At 31.1% G+C, this 25,273-nt stretch overlaps 1 protein-coding gene across 1 annotated transcript in view; it reads right to left on the bottom strand.

Moving 5' to 3' along the window:
* Window positions 1–25,273, bottom strand: part of LOC111622618 (vacuolar protein sorting-associated protein 13-like) — a 435,263-nt gene that overhangs the window by 197,533 nt on the left and 212,457 nt on the right. The window contains exons 38-41 of the mRNA XM_023365028.1: window positions 24,999–25,168; window positions 19,602–19,690; window positions 10,812–11,006; window positions 4,517–4,626 (exon numbers count right to left, since the gene is read on the bottom strand). Of these exons, the coding sequence (XP_023220796.1) occupies window positions 4,517–4,626; window positions 10,812–11,006; window positions 19,602–19,690; window positions 24,999–25,168 (564 nt within the window). The remainder of the gene's footprint in view (window positions 1–4,516; window positions 4,627–10,811; window positions 11,007–19,601; window positions 19,691–24,998; window positions 25,169–25,273) is intronic.

Raw genomic sequence — 25,273 nt, 5'->3', positions numbered from 1 at the left:
CTTTACTTCGATTTTATTAAGAAGACTATAAAAGAATAAATATAATATTAATGAGAAGTTTTAAAAAGTTACAATAATTTCTATAACAAAAATGTTTTTCCGAAGAATGCAACTCTGAATTCTTTGATCTCTAACTTTCTCAATATAATTTTCTATTTTTACAAACCACATTGCTTATTTTTCTATCCTAGTAATTTCATTGTGTACAATATATTAAAATTTTCTCATTAATCCTCTTCTGTAAAAGCAATGGCTATGAAATAACAATGACAGAAATGTCTTTCTAATGTCTTCACTTATGTTGGAAATAAAAAATAATATATTAATTGAAATTTAACAAAGCATAAACTTTGAATAAGATAAAAAACCAGGCTATCTAAAACATTTCATTCTTAAAAAATACAATTCCATTAAAAATTCCTTTTTTTAAAATGAAGTACATAAAAGTTTCCTTTAATAATAATCAATTCTAGATATTCCATTAAATGTTTTTCAAAATGATTATAAAATATTTGGTTAATAATAAGTCCCAATTATACAGCTTAAATAGACAGAGAAAAATTAGATAATCAGGAATTATATTATTTAAAAACAGATCATTAGATAGACTCAGTTTTTAAACACACATCAAAACTTCCTCTAGACCTTAGACATCGTGTTTTCATGAAATCATAAATTTCCTACGCAAGTCTCTGCATGCAGTAAGATGTAGAGAAACAGAGCATAACTTCTTGACGCTTGCACAAACCCACAGCTCTAAACTGAATTTGGTTTTCATTAAAGAAAATATAAAAAGACATTTTGAAAAACGTTAAGCATAATAAAAGACAAAAGATACTTAAAGCAGAATAACACAGAATATTGAAAAGTAAAAACTGTATAATTCAGACTATAGTAATATCTTAGTAGGTTAAAGTTTAAGGAGTAAAAAATCCTGGCTTTGAGTTAAGTTAATATGTTTAATACCTGATTTTCTCAAATTTTCTATGGCCTTAAATTTTCATTAATGGTGTTGAAAGCTATTTTTCAAGAATCTGTTCATAATATGATTATAAAATTGTATATAGTTTAAGGCATTTCCAAGATCATTGTCAAGGCATTCTTGTGTGTCCCAATTAGAAAACCAATAACATACTATGTCAGTAAAAAAATGCTAACACAAGGTTGTAATAAAGTAGTGTTGTTTGGCATGGAGCCATAGTGTCTGTCTTAATCATGTGTATTCACATGAAATGCATGAGAAAATGAAGATCATAGACTTATCAAAAAGTAGAATGTACTGTACATTGAAAATATGTTTGATTTAAAAATACTGATAATTTTGATTTAATGAAATCATATATAGAAAAAACCAACCATACAATGTATCTTGGATGCAATAATAGATAGCTTCAAGTTAATGCAGTTTGACTTAGTTAAATTTTACAATATTATAAATGTATACTACTTTACATAAGATATATTTAATTAATAGCACATAATAAATACAATTGTCCTAATGTCTAAGCAAATTTAAATAAGAAGTTCCATGCTTATATCTACTGATCATTGTTTATATTAAAATTTTATATATATTTAGTACAATTTAAATTATTATAGAAATGTTTCAAAGGTTCTAAACTCATTAAAAAATTTGCATGTATAACTGAACCATTTTTGTTTATAATGTACAACTTAATTTGTAACTAACTAATCTGTGATCTGATATTTCTTAACAGATCATTATTTTAAAATTTGTTGATATACAGGGTGTGGCGTAAAGAGTGAATAATCTGTTACCTGCGGACAGCGGTGATATTCGAAATATTTAACAAAGGGTTCGCTAACAGAAAATTTTTCCTTAACAATTTTTTTTCGCTCAAATGGTGCATTAGCAACATTAGCGCAAAAAACTGACCTTAAGATACCCATATAAATAAAAAAAATGCGTTCGCAAAATTAAGTCAGTTAAAATTTAACATTGTTTATGCCAGAACTATATTTTTTTATAAATAATAAAAAAGAGTGTTCAAAATGGTTTATTTTGTACATATTTTAATATTTTTCATTCAAAATATTTTATAAACATAAAAATTGGCTTTTTTTTAATCAGAAAAAGTCATAGGGAAAGCAGTTAAACAAGAAAAACTTTTTCTAAATCATTTATTTTATCGTTAGGTATTATTATAATAATAGACAGATGTCATCGTCTCTCGAAATACAATATCTTTCTTATTTCGCTGTCGATAGTTCGACACGTGTTCCGCAGCCATCTTGTATTTTCTCGCGCGCGTGGGATTGTGGGATCTCTCTTATGACTGGATCTAGTTTCGAGAACTCTCTCGAGTCGATTGCATTGAACCTTGTTTCAGTCGAGATTGAAACGGTCGATGGAGGATGCACCAGGCGAACAGGGTATAAGGCTCTAGTTTAGTAGTGTTACAGAGTATAATACGTATATTTTAATATATTTTTTAAAAGAAACAAAACCACTGAGAAATGTTACGTGTGTTTAACAACGGGTTCGGAAAACTTTGAAAATGTTAACAACGGGTTCGGCCGAACCTGTGCGAACCCGCTGAATATCACCACTGCCTGCGGATAGGGGACATCATGACTGTTCAGAAAATTAAACATTGTGTTTAGTAGAAGTGTCATAGTTTGAGTTATTGGACATTTTCTAGTTTTTTGGAAAATGGACTCCCTCGTTTACATTTTTCAATGTCATGGTCACAAATTGGGAAATCAATGAAGCAGGTATTGTGGGAAAAATTAAGCAATCATTTATTAGAAGATGTAGGACATGTGTCAGAGCCCATGGTGGTCACTTTGAACATTTATTGCAAATTTATAATAATAAATATAGTAACCCAATTGATTATTTTGTTTTATTCTGTCATTTTAATTAGATTCATTAGATTTCCAATTAGATTATTTAGGAGCCCAATTCATTCATGAGATTTTAAAAATTTTCCTTGATCTTTCTCAGTAGGAATATTCATTGAATTGAAAGCTACAAATGCTATTTTCAATCTCAGTACAATAGGCAAATTATTAGTTAGTTTTTCACGCAGGTTACAGTACTTTTCTTTACACTGAAAAAAAAAAACAAAAACAAAACCAAAAATTTTGAATTATTTTTTGTTCTAAAAAACCAAGTCTATAATACTAAAATGGCAGTTTACATTTGATAAAACATATATCCAAGTCTAGTATTCAAAAACAGACTGGGAAAAAGTCCTTGATTTGTGACCATCACATTGAGAAATGTAAACAAGAGAGTCCATTTTCCATAAACTAGAAAATGTCCAATAACTCGAAAACTATGACACTTTTACTAAACAAAATGTTTAATTTTCTGAACAGTCATGATATCCCCTATCTGCAGGTAACAGATTATCCACTCTTTATGCCACACCATGTATATCTACTTGCAGAAGTGCTGAAAATATCTACAGAACATTTCTAAAGTAAAATTAAAAACAGTAATATAACAGAATCATATTTAAGTATTCACAAAATTCAATAATATTTTAAAAATTCAAATATTTTGTTCCATTTCTGTTAATTTTCTATTGTTTGAATTATTTGTCTGAAGGTAGTTAAAAGAAAAAAAATAGAAAATCCAGGGTGAAACATGTTAAAATATTACAAAATATATTTTACAAATTGCAATTGAAGACAAATATAAACTAAAATATTATGCCTTCTTGAAAATCCTTTTGAAGCCTAGGAACACAAAACATTAATGGTGTTGATCTTTTCTTATGTGCTCTTATATGCCTACATGTAATAAAAGCATCAAACTATTTTATTTTATATTTGTTTTCAATATTTTAAATCTATTTTGTAATATTTTAAAGGGGAAAAAAGTAAACGTGTTTGTTTTATTTTCATTTATGTTTTTTATTCTATTTATGAAATTGATCTCCATGTACAATACTTATTTTATATCAAATCACAGAATGCAAATATTATTATATAATGCTATCTATTAATAGCATGAATGATGATATTTTATCTCATTATATCAATCTATACTTTTCTTTTTTCACAAAGTATAAATATAAACTGATAATATTAATTTTCTGTCAAACAATTTGGAAAGATAATTTAACTAAATTCTGAATTTTATCAACTAAAGATAAATTATATAATGAGAACAATAAATTTTTCTTACAGTACAACAAGTATTATGAACTATTTAATTTCTTGTTAAGGATGTGTTATCATCAATAAAAAAAAATTAATATCTTCAAACTAAAAGCATCAACTTCTACAAAAAAGAAGAAGAAGAAGAAGAAAAGGCATTTAAATTATATCTACTGATAATTGTTTATATCAAAATTTGATCTATATTTAATACAATTTAAATTATTATAGCAATATTACAAAGTACTAAACACATTAAAAAATTTTTTAAGGTTATGACGTTTTTGTTTAAATAAATGTTCATATAGAACTTAAAAAGTAGATCATCATCATCATCATCAGAACAGCATTCAATTTAAACAAACAGTTAAATGTAAAAATTTACCTTAAGAACAATAATATTGGAGTTAATATTTTCAATATCTTCAATTAATATTAAATCAGGTTCTTCCAATGTGAAAAATATAGTTGTGCGATTGGTTGGAGTATCCTCACCTTAAAGTATAAAGACAAATAATAAATAAACATTGTTACTATTTACGAACAATGAATCTAATATTTTATTTAAGAAATTATTAAATATATCAATAACTTATTATTAAAAAAAATTCAAATATAAATTTTTTACTATTTTATAGAAATATCAAATACTATATATATATATATAAATGGACCCTTCATGTTGGCTCAAGTGTCTGCATTTATCTTGAAACTGATTTACTTTGCCCAAAATATGTTAAAAGGTACAGGTACCCCCCATACACCACCATCTATAAAGCTGAGGAAGATGCTGTCTACTGGGTTGTTCAGTGGGCCACTTCACTTCCTAACAATACTCTTTCTTTCAACATCTTCAGTGACTCTCAGTCTGTCCTAAAGGCCCTCTTAAATCCCAATTGCAATAGCAACAAACTCACATATATCCAGCACCATATTGTAAATCATGTGAATAGGATAACTTTTATTTTTGTTCCTGGTCATACTGGCATTTTGGGAAATGAAAAAGCCGACCTTGAGGCTAAGTCAGCTGCAAAGGACACTGACTTGGACTATACTCTCATTCCTTTCTCACGCAGCAGCCTTAAAAATTATATCCGTGCCAATGCTATGCAGAAGTGGAACCAGCAATGGTTGAGCAGTAAGACGGGTAAAATAACCAGACTGTATTTTCCTAGTGTTGATAGCAGACTCTCTTCACCACTTAGATTTCTGACGTTTACTACTGCTCAACTTCTTACTGAGCATGGTAATTTTAGGAGCTACCTGGCGATGTATAACCGGGCAGAAACTGCCTTTTGCTTTTGTTCCACAGGAAACCTTGATACTGTTGACCATATGATCTACCATTGTCCTATTTATGATCAAGATAGACTTATAATGAAATTAGAAATCTTTATGCATGGTTTCAGGTGGCCATGTCCACTGGATAAACTTGTACAGAAGCTCTGTTTGATACCATTTACAGTTATATACAAAATATATGGAAGAAAAGACTTTTCATAATCTCTAATTTCTAATTTTACTTTTAGTCTTCACTAAAAGCAGAACTTTCTAATTTTATGTTCACTTTGTATCTTTTATCTTGTTTTATGTATCTTAGTGTTATACTCCGATAGGAGTGGTGCACTTTTCTAATAAAAAAAAAAATATATAAATGGACGTATGTGTCCCTATATTTCACTTTTCAGCCAAAACTACACATCGCACATGAATGGTGTTTGTATGTGGTAGTACCCCAAGTCTGCATTCGTGCACTATGGTGGTTGCGTCTTGATAGCTATAAGGGTGCGGGAGATATGGAGGCTTAAAGTGGTTGACTTCAAAGATTTTCTATTTCGATTTTAAAAATGTTCAAACCGTTTTAAATTTAAATTGGTTCGATTATAGAACGATTGTAAACGTTCCAGAAAATTGATCAAATTAAAAATAGTTTGTTTGACTGGACGTAAAAATTCTCTAATTAGTCTGGAAACGGGGAACCTAATTCTTGCATTCTGTGCTATAAGGGTGTGGGAGATATGGGGTTGAAAGTGAATATGGGGTTCGAAGATGTGTAACAATGGAAGTGTTAACAGTGGAAGTGTTAACGATGGAAGTGTTGAGTAACAAAGGAAGTGTTAATATAAAGCGGCATGCATTTACAGGCGGTTTTTTGTGTTTTTGCAGGAAATCAAACATATTTTTAGACTCATGTAAAAATTCTCTAATTAGTCTGGAAACGTGGGACCTAATTCTTGCATTCTGTGAAAACAGGTAAGATTGGCTATAATGTAATTATCTTAATCTTCACTATCGTTACTTTTTGCCCAGTGAAGCAGGTCTTTGCAGCTAGATTCTAGATTACTTAGAAAAACAGTCTTTTATATACATATAAAAAAAACTATATTACATACAAATAAAAACCCAGCGAAGCAAGTCCTTGCAGCTAGTAAAAAATAAAAATGTTATTTCAACCTGTAAACAAAAGTAATTCATAATGATAGAGTATTGCTTTCTGTTAGTTTTAATATGTTTGAATAAATAACAAGACATAGCATGTTCTTGGTGTCATATGCATGTCAATGATGTAACATAGCACTACAAATGTCAGTTTCCTAAAAGAACTCTTTCATTTTTGAAATTGCAAAAATTTCCACACCTTGAACAAAAATAATTGATAAAAGAAGTTACATCATAAATTTTAAAGTTAAAACTGTGTTAGCCTCATCTTTGCTAATAATCACAGATTTGTAATATAATTTACATCTATTTATCTTTTATTTTAGTTATCCCAAGTTCTGGGATTATTTTACTAAATCTCAACAGTTATCTTGAAACATTTCAGTTTAAAAGCTCATTTTCTTAACTACATTGGTATAATTATTGGAACTGCATTCCATAAGTATATATATTTAATATTGATAGTGATTTTAACACTAGTGTGGCTGTCCACCATAATGTTTGTATTAATTTTAAGTCTAATGTCTTTCCTTTATTCTCTCTCTTTCTAGAACTTTGTCTCTTTTTTAATTTTCCCTTGGTTAACAAAGGGAGGGTCTGTTATGAAATGCATCTAGAACAGTATAATGGAAATTACATGGTGTGTTAGTAGTGGGAAATAGAAGTCCCCATTTTTGAGCCAAATAATCGAAGGAGAAGGATAAACTTTTTGTATGATCCAGGAAGAGAGACAAAGAATCAGGAGTGGGACTTGAAGAAAAGGGCTGTGCTTTGGTGAGTATTGAAGGCTTCAACTGAAAACCCAACAGTAGTATTCCATATCAAGTAAAGGACCCTTGCGATAAGTTGAAAGTAAAGAAAAGAAAGACAACAAAAATGTATCGTGTCACTAAAAGAAAGAGAAATAGGAGGAAAGAAAGAAGGAATTTTACATAAATACTTCCTTGTGGATCCCTTTTTTCGGCAAGGGACAGTATCACCCAAACAAAGAAAATCCTGGGTATTTTCAGACTTACCATATCTCTCCTTTTTCTAAGATCCTTCCTTGATAGATTTTAAGGTAGTTGTAAGATAGTATTAGGGTTTATATTCTTGTGACACATGAACAGATCTTATTTGTAACCTCAAGACATTGTAACATGTATCCAATCACTGGAAACAGATCATAGCTGGAGTCCTTGTCTTATAAAAGATCCTGTAAGCATTATCCCTTACAAATAAATTTGTTTCATTTTGTGTTGTATATCAAACATTTCTGTTAGTGGTTTTTTCTTTTGACCCTGCCTTTGTTGGCAGACTACATCAACATATATAGCACACTAAAACTGCAAAAATTTCAACATACGTATAGCTATGGAAGAAGATTGTGGCAACACTTTGGTCATAAATCCAAAAGTTTCCACCAGGAAAAACTCTGAACTTAATGTATCTGACAACCTGACCCAAAGACCTCACTTTTAATTCGAATCTCGTTCTGTATAGATGTGTTTTGATTCTGTGTTCAACTGGCACTATTGCACCATAGCTCATGTAACCTAAAAAATTAAAGATTAAGTTATTGAACTTTTTGTCTGTAGCCTGGTATTGTATCATAAGGTAAATCATTGTCTCCTCAATAAGGAATGTGGCAATTATCTACAAACTAGCCCTACAAAGACATTAAATCATGAGTATGCTAATATTTTGATTTGTTACAATAATTTGTTGAAAAATAAACTGATCAATGCAGAAAAAAGAATATTTTTATTTAAAAACTAAATAAAACTACTTAGAACATTTCATACAAATTCTAGTAACAAAACATTGCACTTTCCATACTTTTTTTTTGCATTTTTCATATAGCTCAAATGACTTATTTTTACATTGATGTCACACATTTAAAAGATGGTTCTTTAATTCCTTCCCTGTCATTTATTTACCTTCTGTGTAGTTTCTGCGGAGTTTTGAGTAAGTTGTTCAACCAAATTTAAGATGGAATTCTTCCAAATTATAATAAACCAAATGATCACCATAATTAATCAGGCTACATTTTCACTATTATTATTAATTATTAATAGTAGTGACAAATAGACCAATTAATTACGGCAATCATTAATCATTATTACTAATTTATTAATTAATTTATTAATTACGGTTTATTACTAATATGTCAGGCTTAATGATGTTTGTATATATTCCAAATTATATTCTCATATGTAACTTTTTTTTAATATAATCCATGAATTTTTTGCAGCTAGATCCAATAGTCAATGAATAACTGCCACAAATTCAGCACACTTCCTTCATTTATATGTTGCTGTGTATATGGGGTCAATCTTCTTTCTCATGAAAAATATTACATAACGCAATGTCTTCCAGCAATAAGAAATGACATATCAAAAATTTCCTACATTGTTCCATTAGCAAGCTACATTGTTATTAGATGATATTTTCACTGATGCTCCTTTATTTCCATAGTTAGGTCTATGCAATGGCAGTGCCAATTTCCATTTTTTCCTCTAGCAATGGATGCAGATTATATGTTTCTATAATCCAGATTGCCAATTGCATCTTTGGTATCAGAACTCTCAGTTGTTCCAGAACTATACTGGACCTATTTTTTACTATCATTGCTGGCAGCTTCTGAAATATTCTGATAATTACTTGTTAACTTATCTTCAGAAATATTTTGTAAAACTTTGAGGATATCTTCAGGAGAATGTATGTAACAACATGTCACAGTGATTCAATAGACAAGAGTCTTCTCATAAAAAGAAAGAGAACACACACAAAGAAATAGTTTTTTATAGCTAAACAAGACAAAATTTTTAAAAATGCAACAAAACAGGAAGTTGATACATCTGAATAGAATGTAATTTGAGGAGAGAGAAAATATGCAAACATTCCTTCTTTTATCATGCTGAAATATATTTTGAAGCAATACACAATATTAGTAATACAGTGGTGCCTCGTATAACGTACGCCTTGACTAACGGATGCTGCGAACAATGGACTTTCTGTTTGGCTGTTATGTGACTCAAACAACAGACTGGCTGCGAACAAGTGCGAATGATGTTTCCACTCTTTTGCCGTTGCCAATGACAATCTGCCATTTTTGTAATATATTAGTATTATTAGAATATATTATTAGTATATCTGAAGTACATAGCACCCATTGGAATTCAGCTTGCTCCCTTGTTTATTATGTACATCACCTCAGTGCAGGGTATTTACATTTATTCAGGTATTGTGCAAATCATGACTTCTAAAAAACCAGAAAGATTATTTCAATTGAAACAAAGCAATACATCATCAGAAGGAGTGAAAGTTGACAAAAACTTCCTTGTCAAATAGGGAGATATTCAGCAGTTTACCAACACACATTACCCAAACAGAGCTGAGGCCAACAGGATCAATGATCTCTACAATGACACCCCTGCCCGTCATTTCCGACAGGTGTTGAAGAAGAGAGAGAAACAGACCACTTGGACATGTTTTTCAAGAAGCCAGCTGCCAAAAATCAAAGAATGGAACAAGAGGAAGATTTAGGAGAGGCTACCGGAGCAAGCTCCGGTAGCCTCTCCTAAATCTGACTCCGATTAAAAAACAATAAAAAGAGACCTGCCGCAATGTGTAAAAAGTCTGTATCTGTATGAATGTGTGAAAAAAGTGTTCCTCCACCTCCTCACATCATCTGACTACCCGGCATAATTGGTGACTGCTCCATTTTCAGTTTTTTATGGTACAGTTATTTTATGCTGCGGAACGAATTATATGTTTTAACATGTCTTTCTATGGGAAAATGCATTTCGTATAATGGACTTTTCACTTAATGGTTGATCCTTGCAAATACACATGTTTACAGCCCAGTCACAATTTAAGAAATAAGATGCAAGTTAAGTTTAGTATTTTTGAAATTTGTGAAATGCCAATTCTTTCTTTGGGAAAAAAGTTCAGTACTAGAAAAAGCAGTTTTAATTAAGTTTCTCTTACCAAAAAACTCAAATATCAAATGAACAGCCAGATTCCTTTATCAGGCTATTAAGGATAAATAAAAAAAATTACTAAACAATTTGGCATAAGACAGATTGACATCTCTTGTTAAATTTATAACTCAGATATTAATAACTCTGGGGTGAGGAATTTGTCTTTATTTTTGAGATAAGATCTTGAATCATATGAAAGATATATTCAAAAAAAAAATATATATAAAAATAAAATAATTCTTTAACCATTTAAAACAATTTTAAAATATTGCTTACTCTGTTTAGAAGGTCCAGAAGTTTTATCAATATTAGTTTTAGTGGCTAATTTATCAGTAGATGCTGCTTTAGATGATTCAGGTTTAGTGGCAGTTTCTAATTTTTCATCTGTTGCTGATTTAGTGAAGAAATCACCAAGTTGTAACAAATAGCCAAGATGTACAATTAATTGAAAACTAAATATTTTCACATTCACTGAAATAAGAAAGAACAAAAAAAAAATGTTTTTAAAATATTAAAATTATACAAAAAGCACAAAAATTATTTTCTCTTAATTATTTAAAAAGAGTTGTAATTATGAGGATCATTCTAAAAGGTTAGGTTTTCGTTGCCACAAGATGAATATATCGTCAACATATCTGGCGTACAAAGCGATAAGGTGTTGAAATTCGGGTAAAATTTTGTTTTCGAGTTGCCGTAAGAATAACTCACATAGAATCGCCGATGTGGGACTACCCATCGGTACGCCTCTTCCCTGCAAATATAACTCGCTCTCAAACTCAAAAAACGATGTATAACACACTAGGTGTGCAAGTTCTAGTATTTGATTGTGATGTTGTGTCACATTTTCAACATTGGCAAATAAAAAAATCTCTTAATGTGCAGAAGCAAGGAGATAATTTTATCGATGGATACATCGAGTTAAAGTCCAAGATCGTCATATATTCATCGTCCATCAGAGAAATGTTTTTGAGATCTTCTATTAGTTGTAGAGAATTGTTAATCGAGAGTGAATGGTGATGAGCTTTAGACTGGAAGAATTTGACCAGTTGTTCTTCGATTAAGAAAGTTGGAGAGTTACATTTCAACGTCGATGATATATTCATCTTGACGTATATATCATTGATGATATATTCATCTTGTGGCAACAAAAACCTAACCTACAGCAATTTTTGGATATGATCAATAATAACCCTTATGGTTTGTTACTACAAGTGGACCAGAAGAGTGATAGTATTGTAAATTTTTTGGACATTTCCATCGCTTGCGGACAAGGAGAAATCAGGACCAGCATATACAGAAAACCATGCTTTCAACCCACTTTAATTCCGCATAATTCAATCGATCCGCATCACATCAAATTGGCGGCCTTTACGTCCTGGATAAAAAGGGCTTATACACATTGTTCTAGTATAAAAGACACGATGGCGGAGCTAAACTACATTCTAAACATTGCGGAACAACAGGGATATCAAAAGGAAATCATAAAGAATCTTATTACAACCTTCTAAACAACGGCATCCCACAGTAGACCATAGACAAAAGATGTTTTAAATTATGTCCCGTTTTTGAGACAAATACATAAAGAAACGGCCAAGGCTAATGATTTCAGTGTGGTATATCGACGCAATCCTACAGTTTTCAAGCTATTAAGAAACGATAAGAAGCGTTATGACTGGAAATCGGCATCAGGGATCTATTCTATACCATTACACGATCAGTGTTTTAATTCGGATCTTGTCTACGTAGGCGCAACTTGCAGCAACGTATCAAAGAGCATAAGTATACGATTAATAAGAAACTTGACAACACCGTGCTATCGTCTTACGCAACACAACATGACATTCAAGTCCATTGGGACCGGGCGGAAATAATTAAACATACGACAAATTTATATACAGTGAAATATCTGGAGAAATTAGATATCTTTACAAGAAAACTGGTTGCATCAACCATAGAGATGCAGACTCTTTACCTACTGCATGGCGATCCTTTTACAAGAATTAATGACTTTATTTATTTTTATTTTTGTTAAGGGACATTTTTTCGGATTAATTTATATTTTTTATTTATTTTATCAACACAGCTACTATTCTGTTATTTATATTTTAATTTCGTATTTACGTTCTTTTTTGTGTTCGATTTTATTCTATGTTATGGTAACCGAAGAAGATCGTTAAGAAATGATTGAAAATGTTTTTACATTATTAATTTTTATTAGCTAGATTATTAAAGGAGTGTTTATTATTAGTATATTTATCCAGTTCATTTGTTATATAAGTATGATGAAGAACAGTTGGGCTGACCTTCAGTTGTGACTGACAAACTCAAATGAAGGATTGAGGAAAAAATTCAACAGCATAGATGTTTCACTATAGATACTATAGATCAGGGGTTGCCAAAGTGGTCTATATCGACCCGCAGGGGTCGATGCAACATCATAGGGGGGGGGTCGATGTGGCAATGGGTTACAACCATTTTTTTTTTTTTTTGCTTATACAGATATCAGAGATCACAACGTTTTTTTATTTTGCTCATACACTTACACTTATAATAAAACTTTACGGTGGGGGTCAATGTGAGGTTTTGGAAAGTGGTTGGGGGTCGACAGTTAAAAAAGTTTGGCGACCCCTGCTATAGATAGACTCAGTTCTTTCTTTCTTGAAATTTCAAGAACAGTTCTTTATGGCATTGTTAGTGGTGATTTGGGCTATAGAAAAGTGCATGCCAGGTGGGTTCCTTGACTCTTGACAGAAGAACACAAACAAAACTGGATGGGAGCTGCACTGACTTTTCTCAGTCAGTACAACAAGGATGGTGAGGAGTTTTTGAACCACACTACTAAAACGTGATGAGACCTGGATTTTGCATAAAACTCCAGAAACAAAGCACCAGTCAATGGAATGGCATCATTCCATATCCCCAACAAGACCAAAAAAAGTCAAACAAATTCTGAGCACCAAAAAGGTTATGGCTACAGTGTTTTGGGATCAAAAGAGCATCCTACTCATTGACTACATGCCTAGAGGGGAGACCATAAATGCAGCAGCCTATTGTCAGACCCTTCACCAGCTACGCTGCGCCATTCAAAACAAACGGCAGATTGTTGTCCAGAGGAACTGTGCTTCTTCAGGATAACACACGTCTGCATGCTGCTGCTTTGACGAAGAACTTGCTTCAGCAGTTTAAGTGGGAAGTTTTTGAACATCCTCCTTATAGCCTGGACTTGGTTTTGAGTGATTACCATCTTTTTCCAAAATTGAAGGATTTTTGACTAGGAATCACTATGGAAGTGACAATGAACTGAGAGAGGCCATTAATGACTGGTTCAAGAACTTGGTGGTAACTGAGTGTGCAGAAGGCATAGAAAAGCTGGTGATATGCTATGACAAATGTTTAAATTTGTACGGCAATTACGTAAAAAAATATCTAAGGTATCTTATGTGTTGTAAAATAAGTTTTGTTTCATTATCTTAAATAAAAAATATCTAGTAAAACAAACGTTCTTTAGTTTTAGAATGGCCTTCGTAGGTTAAAATTTCCCTTTTTAACACAATTACAACTGTTTTTGTATGAAAACTGTTTGCTTATTCTATGATATATTTAATTTCACTTTTCACATTTATATCTAATTTTTTTTATTTGCATAAAAACATGATGATATATTAAAATATTTAGTATGTTTTCTAATTATTGCCAAGACTATGTCTCATCTATAAAATTGCACTGCTGTCAATGGCTAGAAATCTTAGGAGGTATGAAGGAGTACATGTCAGGAGCAATTTGACACAGAGTATTTGGTGCCCAAATCATGTGCACATAAAAAAAACCAGACTTGTAGGTAGTCAGGAAACCAAGAACAGAGTCAAAATAAAATACGAAATGGCGATACTGTTTCTACAAACAGGCACTAGTGCATGCATTGCTCATTGGGAAGTTCGAAATGCAAATGTTGCAAAATCAAATTTTGACAAATGTGTGACACATGTTAAGCATGTATTCACTTGTTCTCATCGTTTTGATTTTCTTGTGTGTTGCCGACACCTCATTTGGATCTCTTTGACCATTAATTTCACCGAAAATGTCTCGTAGACGACCTCATGGTCATGGCCAGCAAAGATTGAATGATTGTGCTCAAAACCAGTGATACCAAAGAAGATTGGAGAATGAGAATGAGACCTACCATGAGCATTGAAGTGATCCCACTTACCATAGTAGACAAGAATGGGCAACACAACCCATTGTAACCATAGCGGCAATGAAGCCCACCTGTAATCTATGTCAGGACCCCGAGTATCAGTGTCAGCTTTTCCTCATTGGAGAGTGCTCATTTTTCTCTTTTCCTTAGGATATGATGCACAGTCAAGCCCTAAGTCTCCAAGACATAGTCTTGTCCCAAAAATGGCCTTGCCATTTTACTTGTTTTATCTTAAAATTTAACTTCCTTTTTTTTTAATAGACCACATCTAACTTCCTTAAACTCAATTTGGTTCCTCTTATTTTTTAAATATTTACTCTTTAAATCCAATTCTAAAGCCTTTTTAATCCTAATTTCCTCTATTCTCACTAATCAATAATCATCACCCACAGATATCACAATTTTTCTCTGACTGTTCCCTGCAATAAATCATAGTACTGATACAAAATGGCATTGATTTAAAATTGACTGCAGTGACTGAGACAAGAACAACAGTCAATTTTAAATTCATCCCTTTTTAAGCTAGCAGTTTTCATACAAAAAGAGTTATAATTATCTTAAAAAGAAACATTTTATAACATAATAAAATAGCTAAAATATATAGATTAAAATGCTGAAGATTACAAAAGACAAATTAGGAAGATGCAGATAGCTGAAATGAGAATACTTAGAAAGAATGAGAAGACTTCATATTAAAAATTAGATTCAGAGATGGTTACTTTAGATTTAATAGAGATAGATAAAAAAAAACTGAAAGAGAACATGCTTAAACAGTAAAGTCATGCTATAATAAAAGATGAGTTTGTGTTTATTACAAAAATGTATTGTTTAGTTCTAGAGTTATACTTCTATACACTGCATCTATTCTTTTATCATCATCTTGTCATTTATTAGAGCATGTATTAGTTTAATAATAAGATTTTTTCATCCTATTAGTAAAGATATGTTAGAATTAGTGCTAGAGGAAGGATTAGTTAACAATAAGATAACAAATAAAAACATTTCATAAAATGAACATTTTTGATTCGTTTAACAATTTATGAAGTTGCATTCTAACATTTAACAATATGGAATATAATAAACAAAATTATATATTTTTTATTGTTGACATTCAACTTTATTATTCTTCTCAAAAGTGTAATTGCAACACCATGAAGGAACGCACATATCCATCTGTAAATTGCAGAACCAGTAGAAGTGATAGAGATGCAATGATTAAGTTTGTGTACGCATTAGGTCATGTGGTACCTAGTTTTGGGCTCAACAGACGAGCAGCTGACTTGGGCCATAAATGCTATCAACAATGGTTCACAGCAGCCCAACTTTTGAAAAAGCATAAAAGATGCCTTGGAGATGACAAAAATACCACCAGTTAACAACCTCAGTTTGTTGATGTGTGCAATTGCCATGTGTTGGGCACAATGTGTAAAGTACTATATTATTTTTCCGACTTTTCCAACAATTATCGACACTACTGTGTGCCGGAAATAGCCGTTCCCTAATGGGTACTTTACACGGATTCGCATTAGTGTGCCAGGCCTGGACTTTAAGCGTGCACCGAATTAAATAAGGACAAAGTTTCTCAATAACAAAAATCAAATATTTAATTTAACTTCTAGTAATAAACTATATACAGTATTTAGTAAAAATCAAACAATAATTTATTCAATGAAATTCAACAAGAATCAACCCGACAAACTCAAATCAATCTATTTCTAACTTAATTCTATTCCCCTTTAAAATTCGACAAAATCAAAGACTTAACTTATAAACAATATTTCTTATAAATTAAAGATCCTAATCGTCACCTCAATATACTAGGAACCTATTTCCTCAAACTCTCAAGACTTTCTATAATCGTCGATCCATAAATCGAATAACTTCAAAATCGCCTTGGAACTATTTGATCCTATCGGACACCTCTCTCGTTCACTGCTACTAAGCTCACCAAAGCTCGTCGCTATCAGAAATTCACCTCGTTCATCTTCACTTGAGACTCGGAATTTATAGTGTGAGGTGACGTCACAATTCTGAATGAGATCACTCTCCTCATTTACATACTTAACGCTAACAATAACTTTTTCGTTTCTCTGGCAGCCTATTTACGACAATTACTCGTTAACCTTTTACATTATTCTTTTTCACAATTTTCGGGATTCTTTAAGGTTTAGCGAGTCCCTAATTCGTGCTTGTGGGGTCTCCCCCCTTTTCTCGGTGCGGACTTACTTTTTTTCCGCTCGGGAAGCGCAAGTGTGCACGAGTTTTTCTACGGCGCTTTTCTTTCATCGGTGAGTTGGTTTTTCTTCTATTTTTAAGTTACTAAGGTGAATGGTGAGGAAACCTTTGTCCTAACAAAACATAAGCCCCAAACAAAAAATAGAATAATAAGCAAAATAAAAGTAAATAAAAATAACGCTCTGACTTTGGTTCCTTACAAATGTAATTACCACCCAGCAAGGTGTGACACGATGGATGCAGGAACATCTGTAAACATGCTAAAAAGAGAAAGTGGATCACACTGGTGCACGACAGAGCACAGACTGGCAGATTCATCAAACGATCTGTTCAGACCTATTTGCCACAGCACATGACATCCAAAGCTGCTTGTCACAAATGGATACCATCTGTGTCCATCCAAATCATTTGTAACAGGTTGCATAAAGTAAGGCTGCATGCACAGCAACCACAACCAGAATGCCATTAACTGCTCAACACAGGGCTGCACACCTGGCAAGATGTCTTTGTCATCACAACAGCATCACTATCATTGAATGACATCGGGTATTATTTACAGATGAATCCTGCTCCTGTCTGTGGAAGAATGTCAGCCATAAATGGGTGTGGCAGTATCTCAAGGAACAATACATGCCAGCCCTTATAAACAAACAACAACATTAAACCCAATACATATAATGTAATGTTATATATACTGGAAAAGGAGATTGAACTGGAGGTCTAAGTAGCGTAACTGGCAATGCACCTGCATGGCATGCCAGCCCTTTTCACTGAGTATCCCCCCACACCGGCATCATGTTCATTCAACAGACAGCCCTAGTGCACATTTCCAGTACTCTGACAGTGGACCAGTATGTCATAAGAATTGTGCCTGTGGTTTGGCCACTGGTGCAGGCTGCATCCAACATGGTGTTTCAGCAAGATAATACCTAACCACATATCTCATGGTGAACTCTCAAAAGCCTGAATAGAATTTCCAGATCTCTTTCCCATTAAACACCTATGGGACCTTATCCTACGTGAGGTTTACCAGGGACCACTACCACATACTGTAGAAGACAATCACATCTCTTGATAAATTTAATAATTATAATTTTCAATTAAATAATTTAAATAATTTAGAACTATTGGAAGAAAAGAATTGGAGTGGGCCCACAACCTGCAACTCCTGCTTGCCATGCATCCAGATGCATCCATCCATAACATGCTGGATGCATCCAGCACCCACATCCTGTAAATATCTCCTAAGGTACTCAACTGGCCATCGCAAACCCCGGCAAGGTGTTATATAAATAAAAAAACATCAGCACTAAACCCGACATATTTTAAAACTATAAACCAACCAAATTTAATTAAATATTAAATTTATCAAGAAATGGTGCCTAACTCTAGTGCCAAATTGTCTTATAAATTATTAATATTATAGCCGTTTCTAGCCCAATAATATTTGGAATTGGTTGGGGTATAGCTTTAAAATACGTCGGGTTTAGTGATGATGTTTGTTTATCATTAATTACCTCTTTAATAATATGTCTTGTCATGTAGCAGCCTGTATAGCCGTATACGAAGGATATATTCATTATTGAATAAACAGGTGTCTGTTGCATATCTTTGTCACCTTTACCAGTCCTGCAATGTGCATTTTGTGGCTATGCACATTCCTTCACAATGTCATAATTTTCCTTTTAATGAGTGTATATTAAATATTGTTAAAGGTTATAACGTAACCTAATTTAGTAACCATTCTAATTTAGTGTAAAGATTACAATGCAACCTTGTTAAACAATTAAAAAAAAAACCGTTTTATGAAACTAATAATTCGTTGGATAAAGGTAATTGCCTTTATTTAAACTAGAATTAATTCAGTTTTGTTTCTTTTACAACATAGTATGATAAACTGGATGACTAAAATAATGAAATCCAACCTATTTTCAATGAAGCAGAGAATGAAGATAGCTTAATTATTATTATTATAATTAAATTAATTAAAAAATTCATTCAGTTATCAAGGGCAATAAAATTTTAGAAAAATTACAATTAATATTTTTATAATTAAAGTAAGAATCTACTCTAGATTATTTAAGTTGTTACTATTAGTGATCTGCTGAAAAAGAAAATTATCTAAAACTTGCACATCAGATAACTTAGAAAAATCATGTTACAACTAAATCCAAAAAATTAGCATATCTATTTTGTAATACTTTAGTAAAACTGCATGCATAAATCTTAGTATACATAGGAGGGGGTAAAAAATCCTAACTTATTTAATATACAATATACTCAAAAGCTAAATTTAACTTAGAACTAAATTTAACAACAAATTTTAATTGCCAATATTTATTGTGAATAACAGAAAACAATATTTTGTTCTATCAACTTAATTATAACCCGGTTAACTCAAACCTGGATAACTTGAAAGTCATGTTTACTCTAATGCATTTTCTTTCCCCATTCATCTAGCATAACGTCAAATCAAACTGGTTAACTCTAAATTTCAATTTTTTTTTTCTTTCACTGATTTGAGTTAACCAGGTTCTGCTGTATTTTTTATCTAATTAAAAACTAAAAATAATTAAAATCTTTAATTATTATTAAAGATAAAGATCAAACTTCTTTCTCAAAAAACTTAAACTTACTTGTTGCATCACCAGCTGCATCTTTAATAAAATTTACTGTAACCATTTTTTGACTTTTTTTATCTTGTTCACTATTTTGTTGCATTAACCTAGTTAATTTTAAAATACGTGTTCAATAGAATTTTTTAAATAAAAGAAATATAAACTGTTCAAGTTACAAATATATAATTAATGATATTAGAGTGGATATACAGTGGTACCTCAGCATACAATTTAATGCCCCAGCATACAAAATTTTCAGGATACGATATGAAATTCGAACATATTTTTGCTCCACGATATGAACAAAAACTCACTATACAATGTTACATTAGTTCGCAGCACCATTTTTTATTCACTTCTGTTCATTGGTCTCAGTCAGTGTGTTTGCTTCGTCATGGAAGGATCTCTCTTAATAAATGAAATCTTGAGCTATTATCAGAAAGTGACTGATTTTATTGAAAAGAAACATCCCGAAAAGGTTCACACTGGCTGTATTGCTGCTCGGAGTAATGACATTTGCCTAAGTTATTTTAGAAACATTTTAAAAAGTAGGCAAAGCCTCTATGGATAGATATTTTAGCAAGTGACCTCTATCCAGTGAAAGTACTGGTGGAAGTGAAGGAAAGAAAGCAAAAAGCAGTGAATAAAAAATTAAAAATATATATATAAAACAGAAAANTAGCGTAGTTTATACAGATTATTTCCAAAATAAATATACGTATTTTGGAAATGTTGAGTCGGATTAGTCTAGAATCGATTAATTTTATGGAAGAAAACCTTTCAATCAGCTGTAGTCCGTAAACTTCACACGTGTCGGCTGTGATTGGAAGGACTCGTAATAAATCGGATTCCTAAAAAATGGAACGTATCTATGATCTTATAGGGGGGGTCGACTGTATTATTTTGGATCATTATATTTTGCTTACCATTAAGTCCAGGCCTGGTACTTGATTTCAACCCTAAATTGTGTAGCCCTGCCTTTTGTGTCATATGGTTTGTTACAGTCTGATGTTGGCATCATCATTTTGTAAATCATACAATGAATGCAAATGCCACCTAGCTGGGACAACTATAGACATAGGGTTGGCATAGGGGCATTATACTGTATACTCTTTCAATATCATTAGTCCAATCTTGTATATAGTTATTTTTTCTTTTGCAGTGCTACTAACCTTACTTCTTGAATTTGCCTAATAGATATTTATTATTAGTTATACATTATGTCCCATAAATGACATAGTTTAAGTAATGATAAAAGATACAAAAATTAATTTGCAAGAATGAATTTTAAAATAATCAAAACTAAATATTTTAAAATGTTTTTAAAATTTTCTGTATTTTTTGTATCTATTTGAATTTTAAAAATTTCTAAGAGGTACTCTGATAATTATGNAAAAAATTAGTGTTAAGTTATTTTTAACTTATTGTTACATTATGTTATGTAAGTTAAGTTTTAGTATCATTTCCCTTCTCCCTCTCCTCTGCCACTAGTTTACACCTCCACCATCGTCTATCCTCAAAGGTAAAGTGCAAATAAAACTACATTTTTTTTTAATCAATTATTATTCTATTATGGTTATTTATACATTTACAACTACAAAACGCATTTCATATGCTGGGGCATTTGTATCTGAGGTACCACTGTATTTTAGAAAATATGTAACAAGTTTATTAATACAACAACAGTTAAAGTAAGTAAAATATGTAACTGATATTCAGTAAGGACTTACTTATATATTAATAAAACTGAACATTTGCATTTGCAAAATTGTTAATAGTTCAACTTCTATACAAAACCCAAATTCTATATTCTAAAACAAATCATTATTTTTAAACATCTGAGTATAAATAGAGATAAAATGAAACATCTATACCAATTCTAATATCACACCAAATAGAAAAAATAATTTAAATTATTATTAAATAGAAATAAAATAATTTAATCTGTATTCATGTGATTGGTAATAAACAGTTATCAATCACATGGATTGAAAATTAGACTAATTTGAATTCAGCTGTTTAAGTGTTTTTCTATATTTTATTTTTGTAAATTCGTAATTTCTTACATAAATGTAGCAATTTGTGTGTATTTATCATTTTTGAGACTTAAGTTAAAATGCTTCATTATACAAAAAACATTCATTACAAAAATCTATACTCAAATATATCCTGTTTGTAATATTTCAATTATTAAACCTATATCTCCATTAATTATGTCAAATTTAATTTTTGCATTTCTCTCCTTAAGACTCAGTTATTTAATTGACATGTCTGAGCTATGCAAAAAGTTCTGAATTTACCTAAGAATTAATCATTTTTTCTACTTTTCTCAATAAACATTATTTAATCATTTTCATGTGAAAATATCTTTTATATACTACAATATGAATAAAATAAAAAATAGATAAAATTTTAAATATCATATGTTTAATTCAAAGAGTAACCAATCTGTCTTCAAATCTAATTTTTTAGAATGTAAATGTAAAAATTTCTACTTTATAGTGCTATATAATTCTGTGTTCAAAAAGAATAAAAATGCTTTTATAAAAATTAATATATTTAATCTACATAACTATAAAATTGATTCTAAGTACATGTATATATCTGGAAGATGAAATCAGATGTAGATATGGCTAGAATATTGGCAGCAATCCACAACTCCTGTATGGTAAGCAGGAGTTGTGGATTCAACTCAAACTGGTCAAGTCAAATAGACTATACATATAAACCAGCATAATTTACAATTATTTTATGTCAAAATTGCATTAATTTGAAAAACATTCACTCATTAAAATGTTAATCAGTGACAACAGTGTGTGTGCTCTGTTACCAAACAATATGGTTTAATGAAAGATTCCACAAAACTTATGAGTAAGTCACTCAAAACTTTCTAACTTTGATTTTTTGAAAACATTTGAAAAGCACACTGTCAAGGAAGTTTTGTGTAGTGACAAGATAGGTCAAGTTTTCACATGTCACAGCACATTTTTTGGAAAGGAACAATTGGCAAGTCATTCTGGACAAGGAGAGACAGATAAGCCAACTGAGGAAGACCTGATAGAAAGCTCAGCCCTGGATTGGTCAGCCAATGGATCTAGAACTTAGATATAAGACAAGGCAACCATTGGAATGGGTAGGCTAGCCTAAGACTGTGAGGAGAAACAAGCCTGGACTAAGACAGTGTAGTTAGTAGCAATCAAGAATGATCACTGTGTATCTCTGTAAATAATGTTAAATAAACTTAATTTGTGTTCAAGGAGTTGTAAGGTGTTCTTTTTGACAGACCAGAAATCAGAGGACATGATTTAAACTTTATTCATACTTTCCCTTTGCTCAATAAAGGTTCATATCAAGGCTTAACCAAACAAACAGTATTATTGAAATCCATGAGGACAATGTCATGAATTTGACTTGCAATTAGTCTTCTTCTAATAGCACTCTAAAAAAAATGTATGTAAATGGCATCTGTGTGTTTCAATAAATATACACACTGCTACTACAGGAAAATTTGAAACAGAAAAAATTATATAAGACTCAAAGACTTATAGTAAACAATATGTACACAGCAACAAAACTATTATTATATCTTGCCAAAATGTCCATTTCAACCAAATGATCAATCGAGCTATTAATTTAGTATTTCATCACTATTAATAATAGCAAATAATTTGGTACTGGAGATAAATGTTAGATGTCATTTCAAGATGTACATGAAATATTTTTAAATTTAATGTTGAACTGAATTTCTATTAATTTGCTTACATTGAGTACAATATGAAATAAAATATATGCAAGTAAATGTAAATTTATTTTATATATAAATCAACAATTTACAGAGAATACTTATATATTCAAAAAAACTTCTTTCAAATGTTAAGCAATAACTAACGAAAAATGCAATGTTGAATACTAAAGATATTCTAAAAACCTTAATAATTGCATTAACACTTTAATTTCTCACATTTTTGGTCATACAGGCATACCTCGACTTACGTCGTTTCGAGTTACGTCGTTCCCGATTATATGTCGTTTGTCAAAAAAGTATATGGAAAAATAAATATCAAGTTTAAGTCATTTTATTCGACTTTACGTCTGTCCACCACAAAAATTGAAGTCGTAATATCACTATAAAAACGTTTAAAGCACATAAAATCATATTAAAATATATACGAGTATGTTCTGTATTTACAGTACATGCATTCGTAAATTTAGATTACTTTTTTCTGTACTATATTAAAAACTAAAATTTGTTTGTAAGCTTAAAATAGATTTTTATTAACCATATATTATTAAAAATGCATTAATAAATAAAATACAGAACCGGGAATGGTAATTTATGGTTTAGCCTAGTGACAAGTAGATTCGGAGACAAGTAAATTCGACTTACATCGTTCTCCAGGAACCAATTACTGACGTAAGGCGAGGTATACCTGTACTCTGTAATTTTCTCCTAAGAAAATTGTTAAAATACAGCCAACAAAACACGAGTAATTAAATTGGTTAATGCAATTATTAAAGCTTTTTGGAGTGTCTTTGGTGTTAAGTAGTAAGTTAAATATAATAATTGACATCAATTACTTAAAGATTTGAAACTTTTAGATAGAATGTACAGTAATACCCCAAACTTATGCAATAGGTAGGACCAAGCGATAACCACATAAGTCGGGGTATAATTTCGCATATAAATACATACAAATAATTTTTAATTGGGGCTGGAGACTAAAGAAAACAATAATTTAGAAAAAAATGTTTAATAGAATCTTAAATAATACATATGTATAACAAATTATGTTATTATACAATTTTTCACATTTACTTGATTATCACACCTTTAACAGTTTCCATCTCATCGATAATACCATGACGTTTATGAATGATGCTTGAATTTAAAGATTGAGCATTTTCTACAGCTTTAAGAATTTTTTCTTTGTCTTTTATAATTGTTCTGATTGTCAATTCCGGTAGATCAAACTTCTTTGCCAATTCACAAATTTTCATTTTTGTATCAAAGTCTTTAACAATGTTAACTTTACATTCCAAAGATAAAGTTTTTCTTTTCTTGTTTGATGCAGAAGAATCAGTTCTATTTCGTTTAGATGACATAGTAGAGTCTCTCAAGTCTCCATAGATATAACAAACACAGAAATAAATAACACAAAATAAATTGTAGCTATGTGTCGATTCCGTGTGACATGTCCGAACATGTAAGCCAAACAATAGTGTGGGGGGAGTAAGTAATCAAGAGTTGTGTGGAACTCAAACAAAAGATGAATCGACGAGATTTGAAAATTGCGTAACTCCGGGTAGCGTAAGTCGGGATAGTGTAAATCGGGGTAGCGTAAGTCGGGGTATTACTGTATAGCTTAATTTAATAAAGCCTAATTTTTTCAAGATAAGTAAATAATTTTATATTACCTCTTAACTCCTGTCTTCCTTGTAAATCTAGTATCATCTAAAATAAAATCAATAAGCAGGATTTCTGCTTGAAGAGAATTATCAGTCATAATTTTTCCAGACAATGAAATAGTTTTCAGTTCAATATAAGACAATGCTTTCTTATTATTTCGTTTAGTAACACCTTTATTCTGTAAATAAAAACAATTAAAAATCTTTAATATCCTAAAATTAATTAATGTGTAATAAGCAGTAACTCCTTAAACTATACTAGGATTTATTGCAAGAAAACATCA

Source organism: Centruroides sculpturatus, unplaced genomic scaffold (assembly GCF_000671375.1).
Source record: "Centruroides sculpturatus isolate CEXI.00-Female unplaced genomic scaffold, Cexi_2.0 scaffold106, whole genome shotgun sequence".
Lineage (NCBI taxonomy): Eukaryota > Metazoa > Arthropoda > Arachnida > Scorpiones > Buthidae > Centruroides > Centruroides sculpturatus.
The sequence above is the reverse complement of the archived record's forward strand: the minus strand, read 5'-3'. Positions and strand labels throughout refer to the sequence as shown.